We start from the raw sequence: 26,312 nt of genomic DNA on the forward strand, positions 1-26,312 counted from the left end.
TGAACTAACCAGACATTGGCAGCTGTGAATACACAGATATGAGTATTTCAATGCACTGAAATTTAATTAAACTGCCTTATACATAATAAACACTCAACGAATACACAGTGAACCAATATAACTGCTAAATACCTACTGCATCTCTAACATGACATGAGGAATACACCATGAAGAGAGGGCATATCCCTCCTGTCAAGGAGCTGATAAGGTTGTTGGGACAGACCAGGCTAATCCAAGTGTCAATTCATGGACAATTGAGAGAAACTGTCACCAAGTGCTGGAAAGCTGGTAAGGCGCTATAGGTGCCACTGGTGATCCGGAACATCTCCAATTGCCAGTGTTACAAAGATGATACACCTAAGAATAGTAAACAGACAGAAGCTACCCCATGTTAGTTTCAAAGATTCTAAACTGAAAACAGCCTTACTCCATGCAGCAGACACTGTTGGTTACCTACTAGCATCCATTTCTTCCTTCCCTACTGGCAGAGTACTAATTTAATTGCATGTCCACCTCTCCCATGTGAGACCTAAGGGTAAACACTAATTAGTTTAAGAGAGTGGGGCAACCTGGGGCAACCTTAACCCCCAAGGAACATTTGGCAATGGCTGTATACATTTTTGACTGTCACAATTGGAGAGGTGCTACTGGAGTCTAGTGGGTAGCGGCCAAGGATGCTGCTAAACATTGCACGATGTGCAAGACAGCCCCTAAAACAATCATCTGAGCCAAAATACCAATAGTTCTGATGTAGGCTAATTGTGGCTGCACATTTTAAGCATCGAGGGAGCTTAAGCCCTCCTCCAGGTGATTCTAATGTGTAGTGAATGTTGAAACTACCAGCTGGAGCCATTCTCCTGCTTAAAGACTGGTTTAGAGAGGTATTTACATGACCTAAGTCTCTCCAGCAAGATACTGGGGAGTCTGCTAGAGAGTTTATAGGACATGTTTCCTTACTCTTAAGTACAAGAGACACAACATAAAATAAAGTTATTTAGCTTCTGCTGAACATTAATCATTTCTTTGGCATGGGATGTCCAGAACTGGCACAGTCATCTTACGACTGTGAGAGATGCTAGCTGAGGATAACCCACATGCTAAGGATGGTGAAGGGAAAGATGAGCCTCTTATTATCAAGGAGCTACAGATGCCTCCCTTGGCACTTGGGACATGGAGTGATTCCTTTTTCTTTATTTTTAAAAAAATTGTTTAGTGACTCTGGGATGGTTTTTCTGTTTTTTGCATCCAAAAGCATCCTAATTCACATAATGCTAGTTGATATGTTTTGTGCTCTTAAATATATTCACATACTCATGTGGTAACGGTCTTAAATAAATAACTGGAGTCTTTTTATCCTGCTGTCCCCTTGGCCCCAAGTTACTTCTTATATTTTAGAAGCATCAAAAGTAGACCACAAAAATGGTAGCTTCAGGAAAGGGGAAAAATATTGGTAGGAGAGAGGCAGGGGATTATTTCAATTTATTCTTAGATATATTTTGTTCAAGTGTATCTTTCATAAGAAATTATAAATTACCTGGGCGTGGTGATGGGCGCCTGTAGTCCCAGCTACCTGGGAGGCTGAGGCAGGAGAATGGTGTGAACCCGGGAGGCAGAGCTTACAGTGAGCTGAGATCGTGCCACTGCACTACAGCCTGGGCAACGGTGTGAGACTCCATCTCAAAAACAAACAAAAAAAAAGGAAATTATAAGCTTGGGGGACCTGAATGATATTGGTTTACTGAACCAAACAGAAAGGCATACAACTAATAGACAAACTTCTAGAATTCTACAGAATAATTTTTTTTGGATCAGAGTTATATTTGCTTTAAAAGCATTCTTATAGCATCTCCAACAACAGCCTATCATACCTACTACAGATGTAGTATTTCAAAGGTATCTACTTACTCTCAAAGTTCATGATATGAATTCTAGAGTTACCCACATGATTACCTATAATCTGTTAAGTAAGTGGTGGATAAGCTGGGACACTTTGCTGACAAGATGATTCTGATTAAGAGGTACCAGTCGGTAAGCCTGGACAAGAAGAGTGCTAACGTCCTACCAAAAAACAAAAAAAGGTAAAGAAGAGGTAAAATACTTATTAGTCAAGTGAGGATCCTCAAAACACAGCCAAATAGGAAAATAAAAGTAAATATTCACATTCAAAATGGGGAAAGAAAATGTGAGGCAGGAAGGAAAAAAATGAAGTGATAGCACAAAAATAGGATGTGCTAAAAAAGAAGGAAAAAGCCAGGCACAGTGGCTCACACCTAATCCCAGTTCTTTGGGAGGTCAAAGCGGGAGGACTGCTTGAGCCCAGGAGTTCAAGGTCACAGCGAGCTATGATCTTGCTGCTGCACTCCAGTCTGGATGACAGATTTGAGACCTTGTCTCTTAAAAAAAAGAAAAGAGAAAAAAAAAAAAAGGAAAACAATCAGTATGGTTTTGGTCAGGCTGAAGACTCTGTTCTCTACATATGTAGAGACAGTATAATTAAATAACCAAAGAAAGGCTTCTAGGGTATAAAAGCACAAACTGAAGTTAAAAATATCAAAAGGTAAGTGAACCAGATTTTCAATGCCGTTGGGAAAAATCAGTCCTAACTCCTAACACTTCTACGGATTTTACGAATAATTAGGGAATTCTTAAAAAAAAAAAAAAAAAAAAAAAAAAGAGGGACCTATTTGCAAGTCCCACTCTTCATTCATCCATTGATGTTTATAGAATGACAAGGTTCTCAGCACCTACTATGTGCCATAGCGTGCTAGGTTTTTGGGCTCCAAAGGTCAAACATGTTCCTGAAACTCAAAGAGCTCACAAACTAGTGAGAGAGAAAGAAACACAACAAATAATTAAAATAAGGTGAATTAAGTGCTGAAAGAATAACGTACAAACTCTGTCCAGGAACAGTAATTAGGGAGGCCTTGTGGAGGTGATTGTAAAGCAGAATCTGGAATGATTTGAAGGATGAGGAGAAATTTTCCAGATAGGGCATCAAAAAACACTGCAAGCAAAGTGGACAGAGTATGCAAAAACCTGGAGGTGTGAAACACCAGTAGGTGCCTGAAGAAAAGCAAGTTTTAAATGACTGCACACAGGAACAAACGGGGGAGTAAAAGGAGAGAATGGAAAGGCACGAAGTTTTGTTGCAAAAGTATCAAATTATACAAATACAGCTAAAGTCCTCGACTACTGCCTTAATCTCAGTCTGCTTCCTAATGACACACACTATTATTCTGTTGTCAATTCTTTCAGACCTTTTACTTTGCACATATAAACACACATATTTTAAAATCCCTCCTCCAGCTTCATACTGATCTCATTCTGTATGAATTGTTCTGTAACTTGCTCCAACCATTTACCAATACGTATTGAAGACTTTTCCAAAGCACATTTTAAATTTTATGATCAATTATTTTTTTTCCTCCTAAAGAAAAGATCATTCTGGCAGCAGAGGAATGACTGGCTTGGAGAGGAGCGAGACAGCAGGCAGGAGATCAGTCAGAGGAGACCAGCAGAACAGTCCAGGCATAAGTCGCCTTGCCTGAGGTCTAAGACACTCGCTATGGGAACAGACAGGAGGGGATGAACTGAGAAATATATATGAGACACATTCTGAAATATCTGAATTGGACAGGATCTGGGATGAAGGAGGGAAGAACCAGTGTTTGTGTCTTGTGTGACTTGGTGGATGGTGCATGTGTGTTGGAAGGTGGGATGGGCTGGGGACGGGAATGTGTGTTTGGAGCTAATGAATTTCATCTTTTGGAACTGTCTAGTTTGAGATGCCTGTGTAAGCAGGCAACTTGCACCACTTCCCTCTTTCCTACATAGGGCCAGAAGGCCATGGTGTCAACAGTTGAAAGAATTCATTAATTTAAGGCCTGATGTGTGTAAGATTACTCAGAAAGATGGCAGAGGGGAAGAGCTAATGTGTAGGAACAGAAAACGCAGGGGCTTTGTGGCGGAGTTTTGTATAGTGTATTTTTATGAGCTTCAGTATTTTCATAAGCAAAAAAGACCTAATACTACTCAAGTTCTAAGATTCCCACGTGGTCCATGTACCATGTAGGCAATAAACAGTAGTAATGCATTTTGTCAACAAAGTGTTCTGGGTGCATAGAGAGAGAGTCAAGGAGGGTGCGGGCCGATGGAAAGGGGTATCAGAGAGGAAACCTGACGCATTATCAGAGCAGGAGTCTCAAGTTGCATTTTGAATGACTCCAGCATGCCAAGCGCTGCAGGGTCTTCCGAATGGAGAACTAAGAATGTGCCAAGGTAGGAGGGGGCACGCCAGCCTGAAACTAAATCATCAGGCGCGAGAGTGGGAAGAGCAGGGAAAGGAAGGCGGAGGCCACCAGCTGAGTTCACCGAGGGGTGATGCCGGGACCAGCAGGGACCGCACCGGCTCTCTCCGGAGCGCGCCGACTACTTCCGGGGCCATGCCACTGCCCTCGCTGTAGTTCTCGGAGATGAGCCCATCGAAGAGCAGGTGGATCTCGGTGCGGGTGGAGCTGCTGTCATCAGGGCGCAGGGCGCAGAGCCTGGCGGACAAGCGGCGAAACCCACTGCCTCACTCAGGGATTGATTCTCGCGGTGCTTCCCGCCGGTGCCCGGAAAGCAACCAGCAAGCAACTTGCACAGCAGCCATCTTTTCTACGTGGTTCGGGTTGGGGTCGGGGGCGGGGGAGGAAAGAGTCCCAGGGAAATACTTCGGGGGCATCATCCCGCTCCGCGCGCTAGTTCCGGAAGTACCTTTTTTAGACCGGACTGGGACGCAGAGGGGTTTCCATGACTACGGGACCCTTCTGACTAGTACCCCGCAAATGCTTGTCACAAATTGGCTTGGAGGCCGGGCGCGGTGGCTCACGCCTGTAATCCCAGCACTCTGGGAGGCCGAGGCCAGCGGATCACGAGGTCAGGAGATCGAGACCATCCTGGCTAACACGGTGAAACCCCGTCTCTACTAATAATACAAAAAACTTAGCAGGGCGTGGTGGCGGACGCCTGTGGTCCCAGCTACTCAGGAGGCTGAGGCAGCAGAATGGCGTGAACCCGGAAGGCGGAGCTTCTAGTGAGCTGAGGTCCTGCCACTGCACTCCAGCCTGGGTGACACAGCGAGACTCTTTCTCAAAAAAAAGGCCGGGTGCGGTGGCTCACGCCTGTAATCCCAGCACTTTGGGAGGCCGAGGCGGGCTGATCACGAGGTCAGGAGGTCGAGACCATCCTGGCTAACACGGTGAAACCCCGTCTCTCCTAAAAATACAAAATATTAGCCGGGCGAGGTGGCGGGCGCTTGTAGTCCCAGCTACTCGGGAGCCTGAGGCAGGAGAATGGCCTAAACCCCGGGGGGCGGAGCCTGCAGTGCCGAGATCGCGCCACTGCACTCCAACCTGGGTGACAGCGAGACTCCGTCTCAAAAAAAAAGAAGCAAAACTGGGTATGTGCGTTTTAGAGGTGTTGTACTTTTTCAGCATTACAAATGAATAGAGATGAGTAGCAAGTTACTTTGGTCCACAGATTTTTGGTATCTTAACTAGTTTTGGATCTCTTCCACTAAAGGGATTGCCTGTTGAACATTGTTAGGAATGTAAACTGAAGGCAAACTGCCTGGGTTTGAATTTTGTTCTGTCCCTTGCACCCTGCCTGGCTTCAAATCCTAGCTCTGCTTATTACGTTCTTTTAAGGGGATGATCTTTGAGCAAATGTCTTAGCTTCTGTTTTCCCAAGTAAATGGACACAATAGTTGCTACCTTGTGAAAGATTCGTGTAATTGACCAGCGTTTACCCAGCAGCATCAGTGTTCAGTTTCAGTCATTGGTGATTCTGCAGTTGGACTGTGAGGGGGTGTTGGGATGGAGGAAAAGATAACTTTTGATAACCAAGAGGCCGCTTTTCTCTGCTTTTGTGTCAAAAGGGGAGAAGGGAGTTTGGAGAGGGAAACGAATTCTGTTCAATACTAAGCTCTCTTCCTCAAAATCAGAAGTGCATAGAATGTGTATTAATTTACAGAATTTCTAGACTTCAACAATCTGATTTTTTTTAAATTTACTTTTATTTTTTCAGGTTGAGACTGAGCTAAAAATCTGGCGACGTTCTGGATGTACTGGACAAACATCTCATTCCAGCAGCTACCACTGGCAAGTCCAAGGTTTTCTATTATGAAATGTAGGTTCTATACTAACAATTAACAAGTGTACTTCAATAATTTTAAATGCTCTCAGGAATAATTGGCTTTGTTTCTTTTTTTTTCTTAGACATTTCATATTATTTTCCTTATTAAATATAACCAAAAATTCCACAGAAATTCACTGAGGAGCCTCTAAATATCAACAAAATTATCACTTGAAAGACTAGAATTAAACAAGCAAATGGTTCCAAGAAATGACATGAGCGTATTAATCATAAAATTTCTGCATGAAACATTCAGCCAGCACTGTGCAATGTGTGGCCATTTGGGGGAGGGGAATGAGATAAGTCCCATGAAAGCAAAAGAATATAAATAAGTAAAACAAAGGCTAATACATTTTTATAATAGCCTGACCATCTTTTTATTCCAACATTAACTAGCCTTCTAACATTAAACAATTATTTTTAAATAAAAGTTGGAAACCTACATAGAAGAAAGTCATGATTCTAAAAAGGCCAACTTTTAATCTTACATTTTCCTTTCTAGTGTAGAACCTACATTTCATAATAGAAAACCCTGGACTTGCCAGTGGTAGCTGCTGGGATGAGGTGTTTGTCCAGTGCATCCAGAATGTTGCCACAGATTAACTTCATAGCTCAGTCTCAACCTGAAAAAATAAAAATATATTTTAAAAAATCAGATTGTTGAAGTCTAGAAATTCTGTAAATTATTGCACATCCTATCTACCTCTGGTTTTGTGGAAGAGAGCTTAGTATTAAAGAGAATTCGTTTCCCTCTCCAAACTCCCTTCCCTTTTGACACAAAAGCAGAGAAAAGCTGCCTCTCAGTTATCAAAAGTATCTTTTCCTTTCTGCATGCAATTAAGTACTACACACACACACCACCCCCACCCCAGCACCCCCTCACAGTCCAGCTGCAGAATCACCAATGACTAAAACTAAATAAACACTGATGCTACTTGGTAAACGCTGGTCAATTACACGAATCTTTCACAAGGTAGCAACTATTGTGTCCATTTACTTGGGAAAACAGAAGCTAAGACATTTGCTCAAAGGTCATCCCCTTAAAAGAACATAATAAGCACAGCTAGGATTTGAAGCCAGGCAGGGTGCAACGGACAGAACAAAATTCAAACCCAGGCAGTTTGCCTTCAGTACTTACATTCCTAACAACGTTCAACAGGCAATCCCTTTAGTGGAAGAGATCCAAAACTAGTTAAGATACCAAAAATCTATGGACCAAAAAAACTATTGCCACTCATCTCTATTCATTTATAATGCTGAAAATGCACAGCACCTCTAAACGCACATACCCAGCTTGCTTCCTATTTTTTCTCTTCTTCTTTTTTTGAGACGGAGTCTTGCTTTGTCCCTCAGGCTGGAGTGCAATGGCGTAATCTCAGCTCACTGCAACCTCCGACTCCCGGGTTTACACCATTCTCCTGCCTCAGCCTCCCGAGTAGCTGGGACTACAGGCGGCCACCACCATGCCCGGCTAATTATTTTTTTGTATTTTTAGTAGAGATGGGGTTTCACCGTGTTAGCCAAGATGGCCTTGATCTCCTGACCTTGATCTCCCAAAGTGCTAGCTAGCAAAGGGAAGCAGGAAGCAAAGAGAGTAGCTGATACGTTGGGAGAAGATGTGAAAAGTTCTTCACACCTTCACATCACATAGAAAGCAAGAGAGAGAGCAAGAAGGGTAGGATTAGAGTCAAAGCAAAGCAGCCATGTGCGTGCCTGGGAGCTTCCATCTGGGGTAGACTGCTGAATTCTCTCACTCATTCTGGCCCATTCCAGCCCAATGTGCTGATGGCTGGCTTAGCCTGTTTTTGTTGTTGTTGTTGTTGGTTTTATAATGACTCTGCCTCCGTTCTACTCTCTACCCTTTGACAAAAGTCTCATGCAAATATTTAATACTTAAACCCCACTCTATTTGAAATATCTTCCTAGGTGGGTGTCCCAGCGTTTAGTTTCCTCCCTGCTAATTCACTCCTGCTGTGTCCACCTTCCTCACATGCCTCTGTAATCAAGCCATTGCCCTGCTCTAAAGCGGGCATTTGCTTTGGGTTGGGGTAAGGACAGGGAGCACTTGGGGTTGGGAGCAAGGGGAACTGGCCTCGTGTCCTGCTAGGCCAGTTCCTATGGCCAGAGAAAAGGGCTCTGCCTGGGGACTTAACTCCTTTGCTCAAGGTTTGAACTTTTGGCTGAAAGACATAGGCTGAGTCTCCAGCATCCGAAGACATTTTCCCAAAATTTTAGTAAGTCCCTGCTCTGATTTGTTTTCTCTTCCCTTCCCATCTTCTCTTTACAGATGATCACAGCCAAGACTGCTGGTCAATCTAGGCTGCTGATTTGCAGACAGCTGGAGTGAACGTCTGTGTTTGCCTGCCCTGAATCTTCTCTGTGTTCTCCCAGTTCCATCAACTCAGCTGTCCTTTGGAGAGCCATCCCCAGCAAACACCCTCAGCCATGTGGCATTCTGACTCCAGGGCTGGATGGACATTGACCAAAGCCAGGCCAGCCTTCACTGTCAGTGCTGGAGAAGACAGGCCATCTTTCTGCTGGCGTTGCCAAGCTGGAAGGACGCATACCTGGAGCCCTGCGCTGCAGGAGCTTTTTGGTTGCTTGGACCAATACTTTTCTTTTAAGGAAAACCACAGAGTCACTTGCCAACACCCCACCAGCAAGAGAAAGCCACATCCACACCTCTGGGGAAGAGGCCCCTGGCTGGTGACTCACTTACCAGCTCCCACTTTGTACAGGGCCCTTCCTCTGGAGTAACCCAGCATGCGGCAGAAGACAGTGGCATCAGAATTGTGCCACTCATCATCGCAAATGGTCCCTCAGGTACCACTGTAGTAAACTTCAGCCCAGCCTCGGTTATGACTGCTGACAATCCTGACGGACACTGTGTTTTCACCTGGGTGAAGAAACACAGGTGGGAGAGGCGAGGAAGCCCCCTTGGGGCTTTGGGTAAGTGCGGGCTCTTTCTTTTCATTTTGGAGTTCTACAGTTAAGGAAAAGAAATGCCCCTGCTTGACTGTCACCAGAGCCTGGAAGATCCCACTTTGTAGAACCAACCCAACCTGGCATGCAGCCTCTGTGCATCTGGGGCCTGCAGGCACAAGGCCAGGGGGGCAGGTGCCCCTGTGGCTGGTTTGCAAATCGCATACGCCACGTCTTGTCATGTGTCGTGGAGAGAAAAAAAGAAAAGTTGAGAAAAGAGAAGGAAGGAAGCAAAGAATGGAGAGAGAGAGGGAAAGGAAGGAGGGAGGGAGAGGAAAGAAAGAAGGAAAAGGGGAGGGAGGGAGAGGAAAGAAAGAAGGAAAAGGGGAGGGAGGGAGGGAGAGAGAAAAGGAAAGGAAGAAGTAGAAAGGGGGAAGGAAGGGAGAGAAGGAAGGAAGGGAGAGAGTGGCTGGGGAGGCAAACTGCTCTTCTGTGCTGTGGGCAGGCTCATTCAAGGGACTAGACCCTCAGCTCTTCCCCCAAATGAGAAATTTATTTGAGAACCAAGGTCTCTTCCCCCAACACACACAATTTTCAGGTACAGAATTGACTTTAAAGCACACATTAAAGAGAATATAAATAGTGATTACCTCTTTCACTTTTTTCTCCCTTCACTCCTTTCTCCCCAGAAGATCCTGTCATGAGGAGAAAACCCACACGGTTTGAAAGAAACCCAGGCAGGATGCCTTTGCCTGCATTTGCGGGAGTGGGGAGCGGGTGGAGTGGTGGGGGTGGTTAGACTCTCTCTGGGTCTCGCCCGTGGCCTGGCATTACGGGGACGGGATGTCCTGCGGGTGTCAATGATTGAGCAGGAAGAAATGGGCCTGAGCTACAGCAAGAGGGGTTGAAGTTAGATTGGTGAGGGACACTTGGTCTGGTCAGCGACATGGAGTGGGATGGGCTCATCTCCTTCATGGAAACCGTCCAGGGGTGCTGGGTTGTGGGGCATGGCTCAAGTGCACGTTCATGCCCCTGCCTCAGATGCTAGAGCTGCGCCTAACCCACTGCTGTGTGCTCCATGCCTAGGGCAACCCCCAGCGCAAGACTTATCAATTAAGGAAATAAACCTTTACCCTCCTGGGTTCTGAAAACCCCCAAAACTCTTAAAACAGGGCCTTTCCTATTTTAAGGTACAGAACTGGCTGTAAAGCATAGTCCTAAGAAGCAAGGAATCAGATGCAGAGGCCTTACCTGTCACTCCCCAGTCTCCCTTCTGGCCAGCTGATCCAGGGGCTCCCTTGGGGCCTGCCAGCCCCAGGCTCCCCTGTTCTCCCTTCACACCTGCAGGGCCTGGAAGGACAGACACTGCCCTGGTCAGGTGCCCTGCTTTGCCTTCCCAAGAGAGACCCAAGGGCCTTGCTGTTTAATAAATGAGTTACCCTTAACTGCCAGACCTCCCCCATGGCTGGGCTATCTGAATTTCAGCCCGTCTGTGGTCCATACAGGGGCTGCACTGATCTCTCAACTCTTAGGTAAATGCTGTTGAGAATAGGCAGGCTGAAATAGCTGGTGGTATTCCACAGATTTTTCATCCTTCTGGAATTACATAGTTATGTGGAAGTTCTAGCCATGCTAGGAGAATTTGCTGGAATGTTTCTAAGCCTCGATGTGTCCTTTAGTGAACTGAAATAGTAACAGAGGCCAGGTACAGTGGCTTCCTCCTGTAATCCCAATGCTTTGGGAGGCCAAGTCTGCAGTGAGCTATCCTGGCACCACTGCACTCGGGCCTGGGTGACACAGAGACTTTGTCTCTAAAAAAATTGAAAAAAAAATAAAACAAAACACAAAATGGTAATAGAATATCTAGCTTATGAGGAAGAAAAGTTGCTCAAGAATGTGTCTGAAAAATCTCACTTTTGCACTCACAGGGGCAGGGCTGTTGAGAGGCCTAGAAACACCCTGCAGCTGGTGCCAGCTCAGTACCCAACTGAAGCACAGGCTCTGGAGGTGAGGCTAAGAATAAGAAAGCCCAGCAACAGGCAGTGGGAGGCAGACAGGAGAGGCTTGGGGGCCAAGAAGAAGAGGCAAATGGGCCACAGCTGAGGTGGGGAAGCAGCAGCCGTGGATGGAGCAGAATGGGCACAGCTCCATGGCAGCTGCACAGCCTGGAGCCTCCGCCTGCACCCCCAGCTCTCCTGACATTTTTCCCCTTTGCCATCCTCAGCCCCTGCCCCACACTCTACACCCCTCAGGATGCTGAGTTCCTGTTGTTCCCAGGTTTTGCAGCAGAGAAATCTGAGGCTTGAGAAACACAGCCCTGGAGTCTTAACCTCCACTTTGGGAGAAGGTCACAGCTGTGCGTTCAAAGTCAACAAGACCTGCTCTCTGAGCGGGCAGGCCTTCCCCGTCATCACTCTGAGGGATGAAAATGCAGCCAGCCCTTTACCTGGAACTCCTGATTCTCCTTTTCTTCCTTGCTGTCCTTGAAGTCCTAAGATCAAAACAAAAAAGGGGGGGAGGAGATAATAAAACTTAGATATTAGACATTTTTAATCTTAGACAACCTCTACCTTTTGTCTGATTAATGCAGATGGAAAGGTACATTGGTTCTCCACGATTGTTTAAAGCCTCTTCAGCAGATCGTAAAAAGAGACAGTCTGCAGATGGATGAGAACAGGTGTGTTGGGAATGAAACAGCAAAGTACTGGATGAAAGCCTGGATTAGGCAGGCCCCGGATGCACCGCTAGCCTTCCCTGCCCATCAGTAACCTGACCTGGCATCTAAATCCAATCCCATTCCCTGCTGTTGCATTTATATTGGAAGAGAACTGGGAGATATTTGGTAAATAAAGTTATCTTTATTGCCAAGACTGTGAAGGGGGCTCAGTGGGCACCAGGAACTTCGGGGGTCCTCACCCATAGTAGATGCTCTACAAGTATTTGTTGGTTTATTTCATTGTGGCCTCCAGTGGCTAAAGATTCATGTGGCTAAAGGGTCTGATGTCCAGAAAATGGAAAAATAATAACTACAATCATTGGTGATGATCCTACTATAGTTAATGTTAAAGATCCCCCTTTCTTCCTTCTTTCCATCCATTCATCCTTTTTTTCAGTAAACTTTCATGGAAGACTGTCCGCAGCACCCTGCTGGGTCACTGTGAGATAATGGTTTGTTCATTTAGCAAGATCATGTCCTCTTGGTTTTAAGTGCCAATATTTATTTTATTTCAGAGAAATAGGACTCCTCAAGGCAGTTACACAAACTTGGGAAAATGCAAGCTCATTATTGACTATCAGTAACAGTTACTGGAGGGTAACAAGGGGAACACCAACAGCGAGTCATAAGTATCTGTGCCCCCGGCCAAGCAGGGAGCTCATTCCTCCTTGCAGTGGCCTCGGGGAAGTTTCTGCCTGCCCTGCCCTGCCACTCACTTCAATCCCTGGATTTCCCAAGCACCTGCAGTGTGCTGGTCAGTGGAGGGAGAGGCAAGGGGCTGGCAGACCTCTTCAGGGCCCCTTCTTGGAATAATGAGCAAGAGAAGTTGTGACTCCAGGGGCATTTCAGATCCCACCCCCAGGCTTGGCGCTGCCTGGGGCGGAGGGCCAGAGAGCCAAGGGGCTGGGAGCTGCCGCTGCAGACCCGGGCAACAAGAGAAGCAGGAAGCACCAGAAGATTCTGAGAGGGCAGCTACTTTTGTTCCTCGTGTTAGGGAAAGGGACAGAACTGAGGTTGGGATAGGTTTTTGTAAGCGCTGGAGGTGCGTTAGAGGTCAGCCCCTGGCAGACAGGCCCCAGCTTACACAGGGCCATTTGTGCACACACCTGTCCTCTGAATAGAATGCCTCACCCCTTTGGTTCACCTGGAGAACTCACATTTAGCTTGTAAACTCTGCAAAGATGTCAGATGTCACCACCTGTGAAGCCTTCCCTCCCTCTCCCATGACATGATGTCCTTTCTCCCAAGGCGGTAAAGCAAAGTGGTTCCAAAGTCTGACAGCCCGGACTTGAGTCCACTTCTGTCTTATACCGACTTTGTGACCTTGAGCCAGGTGTCCCTGCTCTGAGCCTCAGTTTCCTTCTCTGAGTCTCCTTGTTGCCTTCTGAGGCATTTGTGAGGCTGAAATGAAATCGTGTGTGTCAAGTGCTGAGACCAGTGCCTGGCCAGTGCTGAATAAATGATGTCACAGGACCCACAGTGTCCTGTGTCCCCTCCAGGTGGGGAGCACCTCAGACACTGAGGTTGAGTCCACACATGAGCACCAGGATTGCTGCACAGCTAGCACCCAGCAAATGTCTGCTACTGACCTGAAGGACTTAGCTGAGATTGCCCAGGAGAAGCAACAGATGTTTCCCTTCTGCTTACCTGCATCTGAACAGCATATGTCAAGATGGGTTGGGCGAAAGATCACATTCTATATGTCTATGATGGTGATGAAGTAGGAAACAGTCCACATCCGGGGAGGTTACAGTGTCGTGGGGTCCCTGAACCCTGCCTCTAGGGACACGCTCTTCAAGTAGAGATTTCTGCAACATGGCACCCTCTGGGATGCGGAGAGAAGGGGCCGAGAGTCTGGATGTGGACTGGTTCCTGCTTCATCACCATCATAGACATATAGATGGTGGCCTTTCTCCCCACCAATCTTGACATACACTGTTCACATGCAGGTAAGCAGAAGGGGCCTCAAAACACTGTGACCTCCCTTTATTGTGACCACCCAAAGAGATGCACCCTCCAACTGTCCCCTAAAGCCCTGAACAGCAAACGCCCTCCAAAGACAGGAATCATAGGAAAGCCCCTGTTCACCAAGTCCATGGCCCGAAGCCTGACCCTCCCTCTTCATTTCCCACATTCTCCCTTCCTAGCTCCTCACCTCCAGGGGACTCAGCATCTTCTGCTGCCTGCATCGTGCCAGGCACTGTGCCAGGGGCTTTACGTCCATTACCTTGTTTGATCTTTCAGCCACTCTCCAGGGCAGTGTGATTTCCCTCCTTTACAGAGGAGAAAGTACACACTCAGAGATGCTAGGTGAGTTATTCAAGGTCATATAGGAGTGAATGGGGGAAGTCGGGGCTGTCACCCAGGCCCAGCCTCCCAGTGTTCCCTGAAGGCACCTTTGTTCCACTAGTACTAGGCTCACTCCTCTCTGGAGTTTCGCTTGGTCTATGCACTTGGTTCCCAAGACACCTCCAGCCTCCCTGAGGCCACTTCTTCCCCCTAAAAGAGGAGTAGTCAAACTAGAGTATACATCAGAATCATCTGGGTGCATCTTGTTAGTAAACAACTTGCTAGGTCCCACCACAGTCACTGATTTAGTGGGAGTGGAGTGGGAATCCAAGAATCCACAGTACTAACAAGTTCCCAGGTGATGCTAATTCTGCAAGTCTCAGGACCACATTTTGAGTAGCACTGCCCTAAACACCTCTCACTCATTCTTGAGGGACCAGCTCACAGCCCACCTCCTACAAGCAGCCTTCCTTGTCTCCATAGGAGCTCACAGCCCCTCTCGTGTCTGAACCCTCCCAGACCCAAAGTTTATATGGCAGAGATTGGACCTTGATGAAATGCCTTCTGATATGTATTTAACGGGTATTGGAAATTAGAATTGAGGTTTGTGTGATTTCTCTCCAAGCCTCGCTGGACTCTAAGAGAACACTGGCTGAGTGGTTGTTCATGGACTAATCGATGGAGGAACTAGTAATTACCTCACTATAAATCAGGGCAGCAACCTGATAGGATCAGTTCCTGCAGAGTAGAGGGAGAAATGGCTAAAAAATAGGTTCTAGAGCTGCATGTTGTAAAACTACACTGGAGAGCAAATAAGTGCTGGATTTTTCTTCTTAACCATAAGCAAACTGGCTTTCCTCCAGTATCACAGGCTTATCAAGCTGAAAGGGCTCCAAATACTTACTTGCAAAGTTTTTACAGAAATAATATTCTCCCAAGAAACGTGTGTTAAGTTAGAAAACACAGGCCTTCCAGTTGTTTAGTGTTGAGCTGGTGTTCTGACTAAAGTCTTCAATTGTTCCTGCTCCCAGGGAAGCTGCCTATTTCAAACCCAGACTGCTGTGAAACTGTCAGGGACCCGGTGTTCTTCTACACTGCTTGCACACCACAGAAAAGGAAACAGGCTCAGCAAAGTCAAGTAGCTGAGCCTGTGGTCACCCAGCTAGTCAGGGGTAAGTTCAAGTTGAGGCTCAGATCTCCTGATTCTGAGTGAAATGGAGAAATTCCCAATACATTAAGAAAACTTTCTCTTTCTTTTCTTTCTTTTCTTTTTTGTTCTTTCTTTTTCTTTCTTTCTTTCCTTTTCTTTTTCTTTCTCTCCTCTTCTTCCTTCCTTCCTCCCTCCCTCCCTTCCTGTCTCTCTCTCTCTCTCTTTCTTCTTTCTGATAGGGTCTCACTCTGCTGCTCAGGCCGGAGTGCAGTGGTGCAATCATAGCTCATTTCAGCCTCAAATTCTTTGGCTCAAGTGATCCTCCTCCTCCTCCTCCTCCTTCAGCCTCCCGAGTAGCTGAGACTACAGGTACATGCCACCATGCACAGCTATTTTTATGTTTTATAGAGAGGGGGCCATTGCTGTCTTGCCCAGTCTGGGGAAACTTTCCTAAATACCATGCCAACTTGGAGGCTAGGTGCAACCTGGCAAATTTAGGATTGAGCTAAATAACTGACAAATCAACCTTGTGGTAAGAAGTGAGATGAAGGATAAGGGACTCAAAATTGGGGTATGTGTACACTTCTGCAGAGCTAAGAAACTTAGAGAAAAATGAGGAAGAGTTTTATAAATGACAATTTAGTGATTTGACTTAGTAGAATTTAATAAATTATTGGACTATCTCAGTACTTAGATATGAGGAATGGAATTAACTGAGAAATTATATTCATGATATAGGGCTCAACTGCTAATATGGATGATCTTTTTGGCTTATATTTAAAGTAAAACATCTTCAAATACAGATGAGAAAATGGATTTTGAGTTATTTGCACTTCAGTTTTGCCCCAAGAGGAAAATAAAAGGGCATGGAAAATTCACATTGTTATAGATTAGACATAAAGGCCATTGAGATAAAGAATTTCCAATCAGATTAATGTTTTGGAGTTTCAATGTTTTGGCTGCTTCTAACGTTATTTCATGAGGTGTAAACAGTAAAAAGAGAAATGTCATGATTACAAGCTGAAGTGGAGTCCTTCCTTATTTCTAAACAAACATTATTTCAAAATAGCTAAAATTTCTTTCTTTCTTCTTTCTTTTTGATGGGGTCTCACTCTGTTGCTCAGGCCGGAGTGCAGTGGTGCAATCATAGCTCATTGCAGCCTCAAATTCTTTGGCTCAAGTGATCCTCCTCCTCCTCCTCCTCCTTCAGCCTCCTGAGTAGCTGAGACTACAGGTACATGCCACCATGCACAGCTGATTTTTTTATGTTTTGTAGAGAGGGAGCCATTGCTGTCTTGCCCATCTGGGGAAACTTTCCTAAATACCATGCCAACTTGGAGGCTAGGTGCAAGCTGCTACCGTCTGCTCCAATCCTTTCTGAACTGGGATGAAGGGAGGAGGTGTCACTCATCAGCACACCCTGATGGTGGGGCTGGGGAGGGAGACCTCATGATAGACTGTACTAATAAGACCCCAAGCTTTGTCTTGTACGGGCCTAGATTTGAACCTGGCTGCATCTCTTAATGGCTGTTTGACCGTAAAGTTGTGCTACGAAGAGTGCTTGTCCCACTGGGTGTCAAGAAGATGCTCATTAGCAGGAGCTGCTTTTGTTCTGCAAATCCTCCCAGGATGCAAAGGGCAGGGCAGGATTCCCTACCCTCAGACTGTGGAAGACACAGGCTTGGGGCTTGGGGAGTGAGCACAATGCTCCTGTGGGTAAAATCATGTTTTACCTCCAATACTCTTGGTTAGTCGAGAACCGTTAGTCTGGCAGTGGGGGTGGAGGCAGAGGGTGACTACCATTTACAACCGAGATGAAAGCAGTCATCTCCATGAAACCACACAGAAGGTTCAGGGGCAAGACAGCATCAGGTCTCACAGTCACATGGGGACCACAGGAGATGGAATTGTAAGATCAGAATGGGCAGTGAACAAGTCGGGAACGTCTGACAACTATACCCAGATGGAACCTTTCCCATGGTGAGACCCTGCTGGTGGCCTTCAGGTGGCATCCACATGGGATCAGGTAGCAGGGAACCTCCCAAACCAACACACCATCCATAAAAAACACAATTGCTCTGGGGCTGGACAGATTACAAGGACAGAGAGGGTGTAAAAGCTGCTCTTGCCATGGCTCCCGACAGCTTTCAAAAAAAACCCAAAAGCTCAGGCCCTTAGTCCAAGGTTTGCCAGGAGGTGGTGATGAATGAATCAATCAATTGATTAGAACTGTGGAGGACCAGGTCCCAGTGTGGGTCTCTAGCACAGCGCAGGGGTGAGGGCATCCAGGTTGTCTGACACAAGCATGACCTTCTCAGGCAGAGGACAGGGGTGGAGACAGACTGTCTACAGATGTCCTTGGCAGACATGCAGCTTTACGTCACAACCCTGCCCTCCCCATAGCCCCTCCTGCCTGCTCCTGGCTTTCCAATGTGTGCAACAGTTCTCCATAGAAATACCCAATCAGAGTGTGCCCACACCATCTGGCAACAGTCTCTCTGTTCACTGCACTACCCTGCACGTCTGAGGGCGGGAAGGCAGGAATTGGTCTTATGCATTGTGACAGTGGTCTGGACTTTCTAGACCAAGTGAGCACACTGCAACTGGACCAAACTGGCTTATAAAGTAGACTATATTGGTGCAATGGTTTATGATCTAGACTAAATAGACATGATGGTATATAACCTAGACTCGGTTGGCATTATGGTATAAACTAGTCTTTGTGAGTTTGGCTAGTGTGGGTCAGTGCTCCCAGGCTGCCCCCCTAGGAAAATGTGGAAGAAGAGTTTTCTGGACCCTCCAGCCTGAATCCAGGCTCCTGGACCCCCTCCTGGGGGTCCCAATGAAGGGTCAGCAGGAGAGAGCAGAAACATACAGCTGGGAGGCAGAGCAGCGAGATGGTATGGGCCAGGTGCTTTGCTCGCCTCCCTGATGCTGGAGGTTTGGTCATGGCATTCAAGGCCTTTCATGAGCCCTGAGAAGAGAAAGAACAGCCCTAGGCACTTGGGCTTAAGAGGTCCTGGCGGGGCAACTGCCCTCCATAACCAGGAACCTCAGAGGCCAAGGCACAGAAGACCCTCTGCCTCCTCCGTGGGCCTAACAGGAGGCAGTTTTTCTCCCCATCCATCCTGCCACCCAGCAAGCCCACCTACTCACCCAGCACACCCTCTGTTACCTGTGTCCCCTTTGCTTCCTTTCAGGCCCACGGCTCCTGGACTCCCGGGGCTCCCTGGACATCCTGGACAACAAACACCACAGAGGGAATAAGGGCTGGACTAGGCTTTTCACACATCACTCCCTGTGCCCGCCATGGGACCCAGGACCTCACCTGTTAGCCCAGGGGACCCAGCACTGCCAGGCTCGCCGTTGGCACCTGGGTGTCCCACTGCACCAGGAGGGCTTGGAACACCCTGCAGTCCAGGTTGTCCTGAAAGGAAAGTAGTGACTGCCAGGCTGTGGTGGTTGGCAGAGGGCCTGGCTACCCCCACCCCTGGTGCTTCTCTTCTCAGCAGTGAGACATGTACCTCTTAACACCTTACACTCCTCTTGGCAGCTTTAACGCCTCTCTTTAGAAGCCATGAGCTAGCCCTCTTAGTAGGAGGAAAATTATTCTCAGCAACTTACTAATCTTTTCCATCTGCAAGGTCTGGGACTTATGGACTTACTAGGAGCTCTGGGTGTGACTGTCTAACTCCACGCCATGGGTGGCAAAGTGGGGTGAAGTCTAGAGAGAAACATCAGCGAGGCCTGCCCCCCGCTGGCTGCTCTGTTCCTCTTAGCCAGGGCCAGGTTTTAAAGAAATCCCAGGTGCTCTGGGTGAACACTACAATGAAGCAAAAGATGGTGGAGTCAGGTCCCCAACTTCACTCTGCCAGGAACAGTGGTAGCTGGGATGCCGCCCAGATTCCTGTAGCTCTTACTTTGATCTCCTTTAGCGCCAGGAAAACCAGCCAAACCTAAGATGAAAAAGAACTTTTAGGAATTTGTTTTCCCTTTGGCTCAGCCAGCCAGAAAAAAAAAGGAAATACCTAGACGTCAGTGGATGTGACCACACGCCCTCTTACCTGGTGGACCTGGCCTCCCGGAGTCACCTTTACTCCCCTGGGCTCCAGGAGGCCCCATGACCCCTGTGTCTCCTTTCATGCCCCTGTCCCCTTTGCTTCCTGAAAAACCAAAAAGTCTCAGCCAGGTGTGGGAGGAACTCCGATCAGGCCACCACGTCTTCCTCTGACACTCCCATTCCACTGAAATCCCAAACCCTAAACTCCTTGAGCTCCTACTTGGTGCCCATGAGTGGGAGATATGACCGCTGACCTCAAGGAGCGCACCACTTTGCCCCAGAGCCAAAAAAGAAACTCATGAAAATTTGGTGAGGTGACTTGGTATGGCTGACAGTCAACAGAAAGCCCTCGTCCCCTTGGGAGGGACAATAGCCCAGGCCCAACCAGCACTGTCTGGCTTGTTTTAGTGTCTGCATTTTGGCAATTATTTGAATTCACTTCAAAAATTGAAACCTGAGTATTCCAAAAAGCAGATCCCAAATGCTGAGAATAGTAACTTGGAGGCATCAATAGAGAGAAAAACACTGCAGCAGCTCATGTTCCTGCCAGCACTTCAGACATGGGCTTTCCTGGTACCCAAGATTTCAAATTTTCCACTTATCATCAGAATTCAGAGCTCATCCTAGCCTGTCCCCTTCTGAGTCCTCTGGTTCCCTCCTCTCTTGCTGGTGCCTGGTGCATATCAGTTGACAGAGGCTCCTCACTGCAGTAGGGCTCTGCGACTCCTTTGGTTTAGGGGTGGACTGCCTGGACCTTGCCAGCCACGCAATGCAGGGTACTACCGGTAGGCTGCCGAAGTCCCACCATCAGCTGGGTGTCCGTGCTCAACTCCACTCCTCTGGGGGTGGGGAGAGTGGGGCAAAGGTCTAAAGAGGAATGTCTCACCTTAACACAACCTTTTAAGCTTTCAAAAAGGCTTATTGGGAGGCAATTTTGTTAAAAGGCATTTATTGCTCCATTCTATGATTTTGATAATTCTGAAGCTGGGGAGGACTCAGCCGTGACACCAACCTTCTCTCCAGTGACTGAGAAAAGGGGAGAGAGAGCTCTGAAGAGGTGAGGAAGAAGGGAGAGCCCTGGGTCTTGGCATTGAGTGCTGTCAATTCACAAGCTGTGAGGCTCATGAATCAGACCCCTTGAGATGGCTGAATACTTGAAGTGTGGCTGCTCCTTGAGGAAGACAAAGCAATCCTAAAGAACTTGGTTATGGCTGAGCCATCCTATAACAGCTGGAGGTGCAAAAAGCTGAGAAGGCTGTTCTTGGCCATTCAGAGTGCCCACTCTGGAGAAGGGGCCAATGGCACCTGTTAGAAGGCACTGAGAGTTTCCCTGGAGGAATCTGTTGGTGCCTTTTTTTTGCTGTGGGCCAGGACCATCAAGTTACAGCATTGCTGGGCCACACGAGGTTTCTTCAGAATGGTCTGGGCCTGCATCTGTGTTGCTATAACTTCCACTCCCCAGCAAAGGGGATGGCTTTGGGAGGAGGGCAGTATCACCTCAGTCAGAGGACCACACTCTGGCTCTAGCCAAGGAAGCACAGCTGCCTCTGACTTCAGAACTTTCCAACTGTAGCTAAGTAGTAGAGTGAGGAAAATAGGCTTATCCCCTGGGACTTCAAGTTGGTGGCTTATTTGTCTACTAGCAGGAAGACAATAGGTAAAATCTCAGCACTACTGAGGTCAGGTCTCCCTTGGTTTGCACAGCCCAGCCGCTGGCAGTGGACTGAGCAAGCCATGGGTAAGAGAGATCTCATGATCTTGGGAGAGGAGATTTGGGAAGAGAAGGGGTGGGTCAGAGTCCTGATTTTTGAAGAACTCAAACTGCTGCCTTTCCCTTCACCGACCACAGCGTTTCCAGGCCTGAGTCTGGGTGTGGATTCTATGCTTGCCTTTGTGACAGTGTGGTTGGGAAGCGGCATAACTCAGACTCAGTGGGCAAAGACCTGGCTGTGGCCCCTTCTCTGGGGCTGGTGGGACCACCTTGAGAAAGTCTGGGTCTCCCTTTCCCATCTATAGAGAGAACTGTGTTGTTCCAGCTTTGGAAGGATCCTCAGCCACTCTCCCTCAGACTTGCCCCAAAGCCCCACCTCTCCCCCACTGCCACTTCCCCTCCCTCCCTGTGCCTTGGAGTGTGAGGGCCCCACTCCCGATGCCATACCGGCCCCCAGGGGTGTCTCTGCTCCCCTCTGATGGCCCGCCTTTGCCTTCCTCCTCGTCCTCCTCACTGCTTTCCACCTCCTCGCTGGACGATGAGTAGTCCATGGCCTTCTTGGGAGGCCGAGGGGCCTTGTCCAGGGTCCGCTCTTTCAGCAACACGAAGTCCTGCAGGGAGGAGTCACGTGAGGGGCAGGGAGAAGGTGGGCCTGGGTGGAGGTAGACAAAGGGTGCCGGGACACCCCAGCAGGGTGACAGGAGGGGCTCCCACAAGCAGGCCCATCTCACTAACCTCACCAATTGCTCGCTTATAGCTCTGGGAGGGGCCGCAGGGGAAGAAAGAGCCAGGAGAGAGGTAAGAGAGAGGTTAGAAAAGGTTAGTACCATGAGAAGCACCAGTCCCTCCATCCCCACAGCCCTTCTCAGTAGATCAGCGGAGACCCCACCCCTGACACCCAGCTCCCTGGGGCTAAGCCCCAAACCAGGATGAGGCAGGCCATGCTGCCACCAGGCGACGCACTGTGGGCCGGCCTGGCTGTGGGCGGTGGTCACCGGGCTTGGCTTTATTCTCAGGGGAGAGCACTGGGGAGCTGTCCACTTTGGAGGAGGCTGGACAGCAGGGTGGAAGGAGGTCACTGATGCCTGGACAAGGGATGGCCTCAAGCCCACACCTGGGCTGACCCCTTGGCCCTGAGCCCCAGAATTCAGCCCCAAGTTCCATACCCACGCAGGTCCTCCCTGTCCCTGTGGGTGTCCCAGTCCAAAGCTACCAAAGGCAGGGTCCATCCTGATAAGCCTCCAGGCCCAGAGCAGGCTGCCCAGCCCTGGCTCACATACCTCCCTCGCGGTTCCGCTCCAGTGAGCCAGCCTGGGACGGAGGTGCCCGTGAGAGGCTGGAAGGGTGCTGTCCGAGCGTTCCCAGCCAGGGTCGCTCCTCCTGAGGTCGGGGTTACTGTTGGGGGGACAGAGTCAGGCTCAGGGAGGCAGGGTGCTCCCCTCTCTGGGGTGTGAGCTGCACTGCAGAGGGAGCCATCGCCAGGGAAGCAGGTGGCACAAGTGAGAGGGGGGAGTGAGTCGGGGGACAACTCTATTACCCAGAGGCATTGGGCGGGCCAGGGGGCTGAGCAGGGGGCCCTGGAGGCTTTGGGGTGCCCCGCTCTGCCCGCCTTTGCAGATAGATTTGCCAGGCAGAGTTGCTGTGAGGTCTGTGAAGGGAGCACAGGGGTGCCGAGGGGGTGGAGGGGGGGCTGAGGTGATGGGGCTGGGGCTTGCCCACCCCTAGGTGGGTAGGCTGGTAAAGTCCCTGTGCCCCCCTACTCCCTAGGCTGCCCTCAGACCTCACCCAGGCATTGCCCTACCCAGGCATTACCTGGCACGGACTGCCTGGGCTGGCCGGGATCCTCTGGCCCCACTGGTGTTAAGGGCAGTGGCGATAGATGAGGTCCTCTGAGGCACCTGTGGAGAGAAGTCCACGTGCTGTGAGCTGGCGCTGCGATGGGCACCTCACAGACGTTTAAGCCTCACCTCTGAGAGATGAGCTCCCCCACTTTGATGGATGAGAAAACTGAGGTTCAGGGGAGTTAGTGAATCCGTCCAGGGTTATGAAGCTGGGAGATGGTGGAGCTGATGTTCTAACTCGCAAAGTCTGCCCCTTAGCACCCCTGAAACAACCTGGGCATTTCTCCGTTCCCACGCTCCCCACGGGGATAGATGCCACCCCTCCATGTTGCCTCCTCAGCTGGATGGCTGACCCCGGCAGGGCAGCACCCTAGCTTTCTCTCGATTCCCGCCCTACACTCTTCCTCCATGTGGCCCACCCCTTCACTGCCCTCCTTCTCCTCACGACTAGTTCTCTAATTTTCCCTGGGCCCGCAGGGCTGTCCTTACCTTGGGTGGGGCCTCGTTATCTGGGCGGACCCAGGCTGGGGGGTTCGGGCTGGGGCCAGGTCCTTCAGAGGTGGGGTCTGCATTCTGGCCGTTGACAGCTCCTCAGGCACTGGGCGTGGCAGTGGGTGCGGGGATGGCAGGATCGGGGTCATGGGAGGCTAGGAAGGCAACCAGGTTTCGGGTGGGCTGGTCCTGCAGGGACTGGGATCGGGGTACAGGTGCTCCATATGGCTTCAGTGGGACCCGGTGTGCCACCAGGCTCTGCAGGGACAGACCAGGGAGGGTGGGCTGCCTGCTCCATGGCACGTCCCCACCTGCGAATCGGGGTCTGGGGTGGGAAGGGACTTTAGTTGCCCCTTCCTCCATTGAAGGACAAGGGGTTCCTTGAGCCTGAAGACAGCTAAGTCAGGACAGACACAGGCAGCAAGAAGCAGGTGAGTGTCTCTGTCCACAAAGCCTGTGCTCTGTAATCCTGGCTCAGGGCTGAGCAGGTGTAGGGGTGTGTGTGTGTCTGTGTGTGTGTACCTGTGCTCTGAGCAAAGCTCCTAATGTGTCTGCATTAAGACAGGAGTGGGGAGAGACTCACCTTGTGCGGTCCCTCCTGGGGCTCCACTGGCCTCTGCATAGGAGGAGTCTGGGAAAGGGGTCCTGGGAGCCTGGGGGAGGCCTGGGGGATGGGGGCTCAGGCCCCATGCTGCCTGGCTTGCTCTTGGCCAAGGGAGAGTTCTGCTGCTTGTTCATCCTTGTTCTCTCTTCTACCTGTGATGTAAAGGGATGTCAAGCAGGCCAGCTCTTGCCGCCCTGTTCTCAAAACTGAGGGTCCCACCTGCCCTAACCACTTCCGCCCTATGCTCTGTGCTGTGTGCTCCTTTCCCCTGCTCTGTGCTGTGTGCTCCTTTCCCCTGCTCTGTGCTGTGTGCTCCTTTCCCCTGCTCTGTGCTGTGTGCTCCTTTCCCCTGCTCTGTGCTGTGTGCTCCTTTCCCCTGCTCGGTGCCTGCTACTGTGAACAACTACTTGTTGTGGCTCTCCAGGCCTCAGGCAGTGGGACTGCAGTCTCAGGAGGCAAAGGAGGCAGTGAGTACCTCTCGGGCCCAGGCTGGTTTGTCAGCGGGATTCATGCCCCGACCATAATGGTACAGGGGCTTCCTGTCCCCAGGCAGGAGCTGCTGCTGCTGTTTCTGAAGCTGCTGCTGCTGTTGCTGCTGCTGCAGGGACTTGAGGTAGGCATGCTCCTGCTGCAGCTGCCTCTGGAGACGCTCTGACTGCCGCTGCTCCTCCAGCTGCTTCCGCTTGTATTCCTGGGCCCAAGGGTAGGGAGACAGGGCTCAGCAGGGTGTGGCCCTGGGAGTTAGAGCAGGCATGCGCTCTCTTTTCTCCAACTGCCTAGAGAGGAGATGTATTCCCTTGATGTCCTGGGTGAATCCCTTCCCTTGAAGTGTTCCCATCCCGTTCCAGCAAAGAAGCTCTGAAAAGCATCTTCCCAGAGGACGCTGAGGGACCCGTTACCAGCAGCAGGGCTTGTTGCTGGAGCAGCTGTTGCTGAAGGATCTCGAGCTGTTGCTGCTCCTCCTCTAGCCTGTGACGAATATATTCCTGGGGGGCGGTGTGTGGGGTGGCGGGCAGAGGGCAGGGAAGGAGGAAGAGGCAGAGGAGGGCAGCAGCAGCGAGTTGGAGGAGGAAGGGATCCGCAGGAGGAGGATGAGGGGGTGCAGGGGAAGAGTAAGAGAGAGGTAGGGGAGGGGATGGCATGAGCGCCAGGGGGGCCGTGCGGCACAGATGGGGAAGAAGAGGGCACAGGGAATGAGGGGGGATGAGGAAGCGGCCGGGGAGAGTCAGGGATGGGGTAAAGAGATGGGAATGAGGCAGGGAAGGAGGAGGGAGGGGGCCAGGGTTGGGGTTGAAGGGTGGGAGAAAATGGAGAGAAAGAGTGAAGCTAGAAAAGACACGAGGAACCTGGGGGTAGGGGAGAGAAGGGGGAAGGGCATGGGGAGCTGGGGCGGCAGGCAGCAGGAGAGGGAGGGCGGGAGGGCAGGGATGTGGGTGCGGCGCTCTACCTGCTCGCGCTCGGCCTGCCGCCACTCCTCCTCCCGCCACAGAGCCTGCGTGTCCTCCAGCTGCCGCTGCTGCTCCTTCTCCTGCAGCTTCCGCTGCTCCCGCTCCCGCCGCTGTTGCTGTGGGGAGAGCCAGGTGGTGTTAAGAACCATACCGGACATCGTGTCAGCACTGCCCCTCCATGGACAGGGAGCGGAGCTCTCCTTGCTCACCACGGAGGGTGGTGAGAGAGACCGGCTTCTGCTTGTTTCTGCAACTATACCCATCCCCACCCGAGGGCTCGCGGGGCTGGGCTCGGGTGAACAGCCGGTAGCTGTGATGAGAGAGGTTGTGAGACTGACTGCTGCCTGTGGGGTGGGCTTAGCTAGACAACACCTTCCACTCCCCACACCCCACCAAACAACAAACAAAAGCCGAACTCAAAACAAGCCTCCCCGGCACTCCTAGCCTAAAATCCACCTTTACCTGAAGTCCATATAGAGTGGGTCGTAGTGATAGCCTTTGGCCACAAGAGGGCACCAGGTGCCCGTTCACAGAAAACACAGAAACGAAGGACCTGGCCCACTCCTTGACAAGTGCCGATGCCCAGGTGGTACTTGACTTTCACGGTATTTCTGTGGTGGCCTCCACAAAGTCTACCACCACCCCCACCACCACCAACAAAAGCACAAGCCCTGAGGGGCCCTTACACTTGAGGGAACTTGTGCCTACTTCTGCAATGAAGTTGCCAGCACGCCTTCTCCAAGCAACACCTTGTTAGATAGGACTTTGTGGCTGGGTGCGGTGGCTCACGCCTGTAATCCCAGCACTTTGGGAGGCCAAGGCAGGTGGATCACCTGAGGTCGGGAGTTCGAGACCAGCCTGAGCAACATGCAGATACCCCGTCTCTACTGAAAAAATACAAAATT

General features: G+C 49.9%; 1 protein-coding gene across 1 annotated transcript in view; it reads right to left on the minus strand.

The window, feature by feature from the left end:
- Positions 1–26,312, minus strand: part of LOC100456623 (misshapen-like kinase 1) — a 72,982-nt gene that overhangs the window by 17,941 nt on the left and 28,729 nt on the right. The window contains 16 exon segments of the mRNA XM_063719040.1: positions 1,535–1,676; positions 8,894–9,070; positions 9,747–9,791; positions 10,348–10,446; positions 11,543–11,587; positions 18,427–18,489; positions 18,580–19,074; positions 21,470–21,633; positions 21,758–21,781; positions 22,303–22,417; positions 22,835–22,920; positions 23,353–23,553; positions 23,939–24,027; positions 24,030–24,111; positions 24,435–24,650; positions 25,407–25,523. Of these exon segments, the coding sequence (XP_063575110.1) occupies positions 19,044–19,074; positions 21,470–21,633; positions 21,758–21,781; positions 22,303–22,417; positions 22,835–22,920; positions 23,353–23,553; positions 23,939–24,027; positions 24,030–24,111; positions 24,435–24,650; positions 25,407–25,523 (1,125 nt within the window). The 3' untranslated portion in view covers positions 1,535–1,676; positions 8,894–9,070; positions 9,747–9,791; ... (2 more) ...; positions 18,427–18,489; positions 18,580–19,043.

This window comes from Pongo abelii, chromosome 19, assembly GCF_028885655.2.
Source record: "Pongo abelii isolate AG06213 chromosome 19, NHGRI_mPonAbe1-v2.0_pri, whole genome shotgun sequence".
Classification (NCBI taxonomy): domain Eukaryota; kingdom Metazoa; phylum Chordata; class Mammalia; order Primates; family Hominidae; genus Pongo; species Pongo abelii.